Genomic DNA, 11,223 nt, shown 5'->3' on the forward strand with positions numbered 1-11,223 from the left:
GCAATGCATTGAGCATGTTCAGATGTACAAACTGGCACAGAAAAGTTCAAAACATAAAATAACTAACACAATTTCTAATAATCTCAAAGCTGGATTATAAGGAAACATGCCGTAAATTCACAATGGTGTAATCAACATAACTATATCAAAATGTCTCAAAGCACTAAACCAGTGGAGGGTGAACTGCATTTAAAAGCAAGATCTGCTCTGTGTGCAATCGAAAAAAAAGAGGACAGGTGACTTCAAGGGAAAAATATCAATAATCGATGATTGTCCTCTTGACAATCCAGTCGGACATGGAATCTAGTCATTCTAGATTCTCTTCAGTATGGCAACTTTTACTCTCAAAAGCTTAAATAGGATGATGTCATCCTATTTAAGCTTTATTTTGGAATGATAACCCCTTTTCCACAAAGATTTATATAAACAAGAAAATTTCAAATAAAGCAGCAGAACTGTCAAAATCTTCATACTATTACATTTATTTTCATCATTTAGAATCAGCTCCTGCCAGTTATGGTAAATTGCCGGGCATATAAAATCCAGAAGTAAAACAAAATCGTTACTGTCAGATTTCAGCATTATGTTGCACATTTCACCAGCACACCTTTTGGTATTTTTCCAGTTGTCTTTAATCTAGTTGCTTTTACTACGTGTTTCAATGCTCGTCTGTTTAGCAGAGTTTTGGGACTTTCTCACTGACATCACAAACCACAGGAAGATGAAGAAACCTGTGTGGCACAAAGAAGAGTGTGTTAGGCAAAGGATCAGAGTGAGTCCAGGAAGTGTGAGGAGTGTGCAATTAATTCAAATAAACTGATAAGTCAACTGTGTTAGGTTACTGTTCATTTATACACACGAAAAGTCAAAATCTACTGCATACAATAATGTATTTCGAAGTAATGTCTATGAAATGGATAGCATGTGCACTTTAACAAGTGGCCTTGTTGGAAAATTTTGTTCAGTTTCAAACAAACAAGCTTTATTCATCACATACACAATCATACACAGAACAACATGCAATAATAACACTGATAATAATACTACTACTAATAATACATTTTACTTGGAAGCGCCTTTCAAGACACCCAAGGACACTTTACAATAAAATAGAACACAGCCTGGGAGCATAGCAGCTAAAAGCTCTGCTTCCCATGGTGGTGAGACGGGAAGAATTAAATGTTTTTGTGTCCGAGTTGCAGACAGGCTGCAGATGTAGCTGCGCCATTCCAGGGCTTGGTTTTCAATATGGGTGGTCTAGCCAGGACCCTTACTGGATACTGGGTGGGAATCAATAAGCTAATCCTCATTATTCCCTTTGACAGAAACACACATAGCAGTAGACTGTACAGACCTTGCAATGAGTTCAGGATGCAGAAGAGGTAGAGGCTAGGAGTGGTCAGCTGTCCAAATGAGAAGAAAGCCAGGCCCCAGGTAAGGCCAAGCAGTGCGCAGACTCCCAACAAGCGACAAATACTTTTGATGACTTTGGTATGGATAATCTGCCCAAGCTGATTTACCAGAATGAAACATGACACAGCAGGTTAAAAAAAACACAGATGACCACAAAATGTTTTCAAAATTGCTTGTGTTCTCCAGATGCACTTGTTCATTTATAGAGTCTGATTTTAATAGAAATGTTTTAAGCTTTAAAAACACATTTTAAAATATTACCAGTAAATAACTTTCTTCAGAATATTTAAAATTAGACAACCATTCCAATAACTTGGTTCACAATGGCAGGAATAGGTCAGAATTGTTCCCGGTCCGCGTTGGACCCAGGGCTGTCATTTTAGCACCAATTTTGTTCATAATTTCTATGGACAGGCATAGCCAAGTGCTGGAAGGCTTTCACATGGGTGATCTCAGAATTTCATCTGTGCTTTTCACAGATAATATGGTTCTGTTGGCTTTATCGGGTGGTGGCCTCTAGCTTGCACTGGAGTGGTTCATAACCAAGTGTGAAGCAGTAGGAATGAGAATCAGTAGCTCCAAGTCTGAGGCCATGCCCCTCAACCTGGAGTGCCCACCCTGGGTTACAGATGAGATAATTAGTGAAGTAAAGAAGTTATATTATATTTCGAGTTCTTGTTTTCAATTGAGAATTGTGGGACAGTCGACAGATGGATTAGTGCTGCAGCAGTAGTGATGCGGGCGCTGTACCGGCTCGTCATTGTAAAAAGAGAGCTGAGCGTAAAAGAAAAGCACTCAGTTTACTGGTCGAACTACATCCTTTCCCTCGCCTACGGTCATGAGCTCTGGGTAGTGACTGAAAGAGATCACAGATTCAAATGGCAGAAATGAGCTTTCTAAGTTTTTTCTCAGGGTGGCTGGTCTCTCCCTTAGACATAGGGTGAGGAGCTTAGCCATTTGGGAGGGGCTCAGTGTAAAGCTGCTACTCCTCCACATGGAAAGGAGCCAGTTATGGTGATAGGGGAATCTGACAGGATGCCTCCTGGGTGTTCCAGGCATGTCCCACCTGGAGGAGGTCCCGGGCAGATCCATTTTAAATTGAAAAATGAGGAATAATGTTGGCAAGACCAGTTGGTCTGGGGTTTCCAAGGGACAGGCTGACATGGAGGATTTAGAAATGAAGTAATTTAAAGATTTTTTTGACAAATTTACCTTTTTCTTTTGTCCAACAGAGAAAACACGTTTGACTGTCACTGCAAACATTAACATGTTAAAGAGAAACACAAAGGGGAACAGTCCCGTTGTAGTCACCATTTTCACCATTTGATTGTTTATAAAGCATCTAAAGAGAATGAACAGAAACAGATGATAATTTAATGTCTCACACTGAAAAGCCAGAAAAGCATTCTGTAACAGAAATGTAGGACATGCAGTGTATTTTAAACAAATTAGACACATTTTCCTCTCTGACATGCAAATACATAGAAATTTTGATGCACATGCAAATCACCTTATAAATGTGAAGTAAGGTTAGATTTTACATGCATGCAAATTTGTTTCTTACACTGCAGTTTCAGGGGAGATAGAGATGTAGCCATAAAACTCTCTGTCTATGATCACCACCAATGACACAATGACTGCAGGAACACCTGAAACACACAAACTGATCAGTCAGACAAAGGTTTGCAGACTGGTGAAGACAACTTCCTGTTTAAAGTGCTCCACTTACCCCATCCCACCACACAGACTTTGAGCAGGTATCTGCTGACATAGGTGTCAAAAACTTTTACAAAGAGAAGGTAGAGGTGGAATCCCTCCAAGGCCATCCAGCTGAAAGCAGCCAGCAGGGAGTAGTGAAGGGCAAGAGCCATGTAAAAACAAAGCCATGTGGTGGACTCTGCTGCCACCATGTGACTGGGCAGGAAGTGCAGATTGAGGAGAATCAGAGCAATTACAAGGTTAATGTGGACCTTCATAGAGATATCTTCTCTGAGTTTTCTGTCAGAGAGGGGAGAAGGTATCTGTGGTAAGTGATAACTTTTGTGTAAAGTTAATGGTCATATCATGTTTGTAGGGAAATTAAGTGGAAGAATAAAAAAAATACTTGATGAGAGAAATGAAATAAAAAAGAAAAGAGAAGGAATGTAAGAGAGGATGACTGCATTCCTTTTTAAATTAATGAAAAGAAGAAGACCAGCAAAAAGGTAAAAGGAAAGGGGAGCAGAAACTAAAGATACTGATACTGATTCCACATATTGAAGATGTGAAAGGGGGGATGATGAAGGTGGGAATAATACCTATTTGTGATGAAGAGCAATACAGCAATGACCAGGGCACAAAGTGAAAGACTACAGCCAGTTATAGTAATGTATGATAAAATCTTCTGGTCTTTAAGTGAGATGGAAGTACATACCTGAGGAGAATACATACACATTGTTACAGTTAGAGATGTAGCATGGATAAATGGTTTTAAAGCCCCTTTTTATCATGAAAAAGGTAAATTCTACCATGATCACAGCAAAGTATGTGAAGTGGTCACAGGAACAGGTAACATTACCCTGACCACGTGTCCACAGGGTAAGGCAGCCCTCCTTACTGAAATCTGGTAAGTCAAACAAACAGGACCATTATGCATGAGTTGCTGTGATAGCTGAATGACATCACCACAAATTCCTGATGCTGAGTGAAACCACAATTGAGAAATACAAACACAAACAATGTATTATAGATTACTATTGAATAGTGAAGCTTGGTTACTTACTCTTTGCTGTGAAATTTAAAAACTGGCAGGATGGCTCTTGGGTTTCCTATGGCACAAAAAATATTGTGTGTTTATATATGCGTGTCTGTTCATGCGTTCATTTAGGCATGGTCAAGAAAAGTACTTAAAGTAAGAAAGTGAACAGTAGCTCTTTGGAGAATATGTTTCTACCACCTGTGTTTATGGAAACCCAACTGAACCTTGTGCTATGATAATGTAATAATAAAACAATATTAGTAGATGGGAATAAAAACTTCATTCAGTCTCTATTTAATGCAGTTCTAATGAAAAACCAGGGTCCACTTGTAAGGTGTCCTTACTGAAGTCGTTGGTGAGTGCATATCTTTTTTCTAACATTTATATCCCCCCAAAAATTGCTTCTGTTCATCTGAATGTAACATTTTCAGTGGTACAAACGTTTCATCATTCATCAAAGTGACTTCTTCAGCCCAGATTGAAGAAGGTTTCCCGAACGTTACGAAGAGAACATTCTCATAAGGAAAAAACCAGCACCGCTGACCAAAAACGGGCTGTGAGGTTTGTTTCTTGATCACTAATATGCAAATTGCGATGACCATTGATCAGTATCCACTGATCAGTGGCCATGAGCACCATTCATACAGCTTTGGGGAATAGCTGCAATCACAGCATTGTGAGATGGCGATCATTTTACATCTTATGCAATACAGCATACATACATGTGTTTTAACAACTAATAAACCTGATATGTTGTTTTAACAATGATATAAAGGTATAGAAAGTAAGACTGGAGTAAAATATTGAATTACATCAGGAGTTACATTTATTGTTGTGGTGAAATTCATGGTGATGTTGAAGCGCTCTTGTAGTCCTGATATTTTCTTGCCCTGCACACTTAGGCCAACCAGTCGTTGATCATAAACTTCATGGAAGGTTCCAACCATGCTCTGCAATACAACACAAGTTCATCAAGTTGGCTTGTAGAAAGTTTTTCTTTACTTGCTTTGCTGTCTACCATTTCTCCCCTCTTTTCTCTATCAGTCTGTCTGTGTTTGTGGACATATTCTGTTTTTTGTGCAACATTAATTGTAAATAAACTCATTGTACTAAACCTGCAAGTCGTGTCTATGTAGTTTGATAAGTTGTCTTTTAGTAGATTTATTAGCTTGCTAAAGTTAAATAAAAAAATTGCAACAAAAGTGCTGATCCAATATTCAGAATTTTTTAATAAATTGACTTTTATTCATTCAATTTGATGTGGTTTGTTCTCATGTGGTTAAAAGAAAGTAAAGGTGCTATATGGTGGAGTTTTTTCCCCCCTAATCAGTGTATTTGGATGTATAGGAGAACTGCAAACATGAGCTATAAACTAAACCACATTAAAAGATAATTCCAGTTTTAAAACTAATCATGTTCAAAAACCAAGTAAGGCAATACCAAAAACGCTAATGTAAGTTAATATTAACATTATATTTTTGCTAAAAAATCTTACTGGCCAAACCAAAGTAAGTGGGAGTTTAAATTTACATAGTAAGTATACATGGGTAGGACTATTTGCTCATGTCTTTTTTATAATACATAACAAAGTATAGTCTCTCACGCTGGCTGTTTCAGCAAACTTAAGCATGGAAAAGATAATCTTGTTCCCCCTTCCTCCAACTTCTCTTGGTAGTCGAACGTGTACTCTCCTGTTGGCGACTGGCGTCAATCCTGCCTATATTATTGAAAGATAGAGAAGCATTGCATGTGAATACTTCAGCTGAGAGTGATGAGATCGATTTTTAGGTTGTGTTTACATGACAAACAGTGACCTGACAGTCATGCTAGAGGAAAAGGTGGATTATCCGAACATTTATTAAATTATTATTATTTTATAATTATTATTTATTAAAAATTATTAAATTCATTCTAACAAAATTTCATGGCAATGTATCTGTGATACGATGATGTGAAGATTTTTGCTAAAAATTATTCTGCACAACAAAGGCATTAGAGCTGCACAAGAACAATGTTAATTGGGCTTAATACAAAATCATGGATCAACATATTATGTATTATGTCAAAATCATTATATTTTATTATGTGTATTATGTATTCTTTTTTCTTTCATACCTCACTGTCACTGGCGAAAATTTCAAGGTTGTCAGAGGTACGATTGGGTTTGAACAGGAGAACAACTAAATCAGGGAAATGCATTGATATGGCCCCTTCCACTTTTGTTTGCTCAAGAATATTTTCTAGGATTTCCAATGTTCTTGTAGGGAGAGGGGGAGATAAAGAAGAAAATATTAACATGAATCCTTTGTATTTGCATCTTTTGAGTATTTACGCATCACAGAATACGTATCTTGAACGTGATTTTAATCTTAATTCTCAGCGAATTCTTTACGTTTGGCTCTGATATACATGCTTGATCAAAGACTAAGAAATCAGTCATAAACAAACAGAAACAGAAATATTCAGACAAGCATAAATATGACCAAAAAATGTAAACATTTACTTAATGGGGTCTTCTTTGGTGCCATTTTGCACAGGGTTCCACACATTCTGAAAACAGCAGCTAGCTGTTAAAGGAATAAAGAAAACATATCATACTAAGCTTAAAAGGTCAATTAAAGGTACCACATATTCAATGGTATTAAAGATTCAGTTCACAAAAAAAATTGTTTATTCTACCATCATTTTATGCCACAGATTATATAAAAAAGTGATTTGCAAAAAATATCAGAGAGAAGATATTGAAAGCTTTTAATTTACGAAAAAAATTTAGGATCATACACAATTTTCTACATGTGTCATCGCTACATGTTCTAGATTTTCAAAAGGTTCAAATCACCACTTAGTGAACAATCAGTTCTTCAGAAAAATGACATCATGATTCTATGATTCCCACGATCCCTTGGGCCTCTGTATGAGTTTAGTAGTAGGGTCTAACGTTTTTTGTCTTTGGATTTCTCTGATCAATTAAACATTTAAAATTATAATATGTAACTTTATTACTTTATTTTCTTACCCATTAATACCTGTCACGGCCAGGGGAATCAGCGTCCAGCTGATCAGAGGTTTTTTCTATCTTTCTTTCCAAACGTCCACTCTCTCTCTCTCACCTCTTCTCTATCGCCGGGGCGGAACTCTTTGTAGGTTCACGCCCTCGGCCCACGCTCTCGGTGAGAGGAAACACCTGAGCCTAATCAGGGTGGCATGCATTTAAGCCAGGAGGTGACTGCTGTTCTTCGCTGGATTGTTGTCTGCCACGCGTTAATGAAAGTGAAGTCTACAGCTAAGCTAAGTCAAGTGTTTGAAAGTGAACTGTGTAACTCAGGGGTCCCCAATCCCAGTCCACGAGGGCCGGTGTCCCTGCAGGTTTTAGATGATCCATCACAGCTGATTTAAATGGATAAATTACCTTCTCAACATGTCTTGAAGTTCTCCAGATGCCTGGTAATGAACTAATCATGTGATTCAGGTGTGCCTACTCAGGGTGAGATCTAAAACCTGGACCCCTGGACACCACGTGACTAACCCCTTGGATTTCCCTTGAGCCCCGTCCCTGACTTAATTGTATATAGCACTGCCTTGCACTGCCTGTAAAGACACAAGGTGGATTCTGTAAATAAATTATTCTGTACAGCTGATTTTGGAGTCCCGCACTTGAGTCCTCCCTGTTGAACAATAACACAATAACGATCCAGCCAGCACGGACTCAGCGGACTCAACACCCCCCGCAGCCCGTCCTCACCCCGGAAGCAATCTTGGAACGCCACGAACAAATGCTGAAGCACATTAACATTAAAATCTCCCCGAACCTTCCTGAAATACCTTTGTGGCAGCCTGAGTATTTGAAACGTTAAAAACGGTTTTCAGAATTATTGGTGAAGCTGTTTTAATGTGGTTGTGCCCCCACACATCACCTTGCTTTTGTTGTTGTGACAATAATTTGACATCATAGTGCAGCACTAAGGTTGATACTTCTTTAAACTAACATGTGTGGAGTGTAATTGCTGTTTATAAGGTATAAATGTGACCAAATAACAAAGATAATGCACATTAGTTGTGATGAGTAACGTGGGTGTGCTAACTAAATGACGTTATTCCTACGTTTGACTTTTTAACCGTGTTGTTCCATATGAAATATATTCACAGAAATTCACTGGATTCAGTAAATGTTATTATAAATGTTTTGGTAGAGACCAGGCTACATATCTTATGTTATGAACTTTTTATTTTATTGTCTATTAGTTATCCTGCTTACCAAAAACTGATTACCAAAGGTTCATTACAAGTAATGCCTTACAAAAGTAATGCAGGGCAGTAATAGAAGCCGGCAGTGACACAGAACTGCTATGTTTTAGAGTGATACACCCCAATGTGCACCTGGACGAACATCACCTTCCATCAGTATGTAACACCTTCAGTTGAGCCATAAGGCTGCGGTGAGAGTACTGACAGGGACTAGAAAGAAAGACCATATTTCTCCCATATATCCTTCTGTTTATTGGCTCCTTGTTTAATACAATCCCTCTCCTCACATACAAGGAATAACTAAGCAACACATTAAGTTAAAGATCTCACTTTACTCTTAAACAGTTTGGTTACCTCTGCTTTCTAAAGTTTATTAGATTAAAGACAGAAAAACACATCAAATCCCCAAACTACTGAATAACAACTTGAAGAACCCAAAAAAGACCTCAAAATGTTGATCTGAAACCAAAATCCTAAGACCTCGATCTGATTGAGAATCCACATGCACTGGAGCAAGAACTATAAACAGCTGCACCGCAGATGCCTCTACTACATCCCAGTATCATACACCACAGAACACCCACAGGAATATTGTCATTGTCAAACTGTGGCAATACAGCTTTATGGAAATCCTGATGGTGTGTCTCTATTTGCCATACATCGTTACTGGATTCAAGGTATTTATAGCAACCTGTATTATGATAAAAAGGTATGGCAATTTTTATAACATCTTAATATAACTGTCAAGAAAATGTTAAAGAAAAACATGTACGCACTTACTCATGTTTTCACCACACTTTTTAGCACAGGTGCCAATTTCTGAAACACAATTCTGAGAGAGCATGTCCAGAGAAACAAAAAGCACCAACCACCAGACTGCTGACCACTTCATCCTGTGAAGTTTAGAACAAAAACCAGCACTATTATTTCTCATCTTTAACAACAAAAAAAAACAGAACTACATAATAAAATGATTAAGATCACAATCCTACCTCTGCATGTTGCTGAGAAAGAAAACAATCTGAAAAGAGATGAGTTGATGTAACTGCAGGAAAAAAGCAAATAAATATTCTTCCTGGCTTGGAATAGGATCATGGAATGAGAAAACCGCATGTAAATAACATTCTGACACAGAAAGAGGAAGCATAACCTGATAGAAAGCTAAATGTACTCCCACTCCTCTTTTGCCACTAACTCCATATCACATACAGACTAATATGATTAAAATATTAAACGAAATTTGAATCTATTCAGTTAGTTATGCAGAAACTGTATAGATTTTATATAGCTGTACGTCCTGCTGGAATTCCCAACACAAGAGTGGATGCAGGATAAATGACTTGGTTTGGAGATATTTACATATATTTAGATATTTAGGTGGCGACTGTGGCTCAGGGGGTTGGGAAGCACATCTGTAACTGGAAGGTTGCCGGTTCGATCCCCGGGCTCTCTGTCCTGGTCGTTGTGTCCTTTACCCTACTGGTGTTGGCCAGAGGGGCCGATGGCACGATATGGCAGCCTCGCTTCTGTCAGTCTGCCCCAGGGCAGGTGTGACTACAACTGTAGCTGCCTCCACCAGTGTGTGAATGTGAGAGTGAATGAATAGTGGCATTGTAAAGCACTTTGGGTGCCTTGAAAAACGCTATATAAATCCAATCCATTATTATTACATGTTTCAGCAACTTGTCCTTACAGGTATACCGAATGTAAGGAGTTTATTCTCCATGCAGTTTACCATACCAGTACGCTACTACATTTGTGTGAATGTGTGTGTGAATGGGTGGATGACTGGATGTGTAAAGCGCTTTGGGGTCCTTAGGGACCCCAATAATGGTTGTTACGTTGTAACACCCATTATTTCTGAGTGTGATTTCAGGTTTTGTTGAGATACAATAAATGCCATTGAGTCAAAGCATATTGGCAAGACAAAAAGATGAAACAAAAAATAGTGAAGAGGAACTTACAAATCTTGGATCCAAGTCTGTAGCCTGTGTAGTTGCAGTATTTGTTAAGGAGGCCATTGCAGTGGGACTTTAGCGGTGGTAAACAATTTACTTGATTTTATGAAATGCCATCGAAAAAATTATATCAACTATTATTGAGATTTTTGTGAGAGGGTCAAGAATATATTACATATAGTGAATAACTGCATTTCTGCTGTTACCGTTTGCTTTGAATCTACATTGAATAAAGTAGATTATGTGTAAACCTTCCCTTTCAGCATTTAGCCACAAATGGTATAAAAATACAGATAGAATGTGAGTCGTGTCCATTACATAAAGGCCTTGTCTGAACTGACACACTTTTAGCAGTGAAAGTATATTCACAAGTTAAAAAGTGTGAAGCAATTAGGACCTTTTACAACAGAGGAGGAAGCTACAGTTAACTACACTTCAATGAGGAGAAATTATTTGAAAGAACTTGAATTACTGAGATACAGGGTTTGATTAATAGATTTTATGGTGTACAGACTCTCAACCATCATGGCAGAATAGGAAAGGAATAAAATAATACAGAGTAAATAAAATATATTTATTTATTAACATTGCAGTGGTTTGGGCATATGATTAGGATGCCTCCTGGACACCTCTTAGCCAAGTGTTTTGGGCATGTCCTTCGGGGACAGATCCAGGACTCACTGGAAAGATTATATCTCTTGGCTGGTTTGAGAATGACTCAGCAGCAGAAAATGGCCTGTATTTGTATAGCGCTTTTCTAGTCCCTAAGGACCCCAAAGTGCTTTACACAGCCTGTCATCCACCCATTCACACACTGGTGATTGCAAGCTACATTGTAGCCACAGCCACCCTGGGGCTCACTGACAGAGG

At 38.3% G+C, this 11,223-nt stretch overlaps 1 protein-coding gene across 1 annotated transcript; it reads right to left on the bottom strand.

Moving 5' to 3' along the window:
- Positions 1-406: 406 nt before the first annotated feature.
- Positions 407-9,199, bottom strand: LOC113024818 (adhesion G-protein coupled receptor G2-like). Its single transcript, XM_026172204.1, has 13 exons — positions 9,176-9,199; positions 6,654-6,717; positions 6,266-6,407; positions 5,754-5,867; positions 4,975-5,100; positions 4,175-4,220; positions 3,921-4,015; positions 3,711-3,826; positions 3,143-3,411; positions 2,978-3,062; positions 2,626-2,755; positions 1,355-1,511; positions 407-731 (listed from the first exon to the last, which is right to left on the bottom strand). Exons 1-13 carry the CDS (start codon positions 9,177-9,179, stop codon positions 637-639), a joined length of 1,443 nt encoding a protein of 480 aa, XP_026027989.1. The 5' UTR covers positions 9,180-9,199; the 3' UTR covers positions 407-636.
- Between the last annotated feature and the right edge of the window lie 2,024 nt (positions 9,200-11,223).

Source organism: Astatotilapia calliptera, chromosome 1, assembly GCF_900246225.1.
Source record: "Astatotilapia calliptera chromosome 1, fAstCal1.2, whole genome shotgun sequence".
NCBI lineage: Eukaryota > Metazoa > Chordata > Actinopteri > Cichliformes > Cichlidae > Astatotilapia > Astatotilapia calliptera.

Bases quoted from the DNA above. Each gene is read 5' to 3' on its own strand.
- LOC113024818 (XM_026172204.1), bottom strand. The intron at 4,221-4,974 runs GTAACTCCTGAT...TTTGTGCCATAG, and splicing joins ATTTCACCACAACAATAAAT to GAAACCCAAGAGCCATCCTG. The intron at 3,063-3,142 runs GTAAGTGGAGCA...TGTGTGTTTCAG, and splicing joins AGTCTGTGTGGTGGGATGGG to GTGTTCCTGCAGTCATTGTG.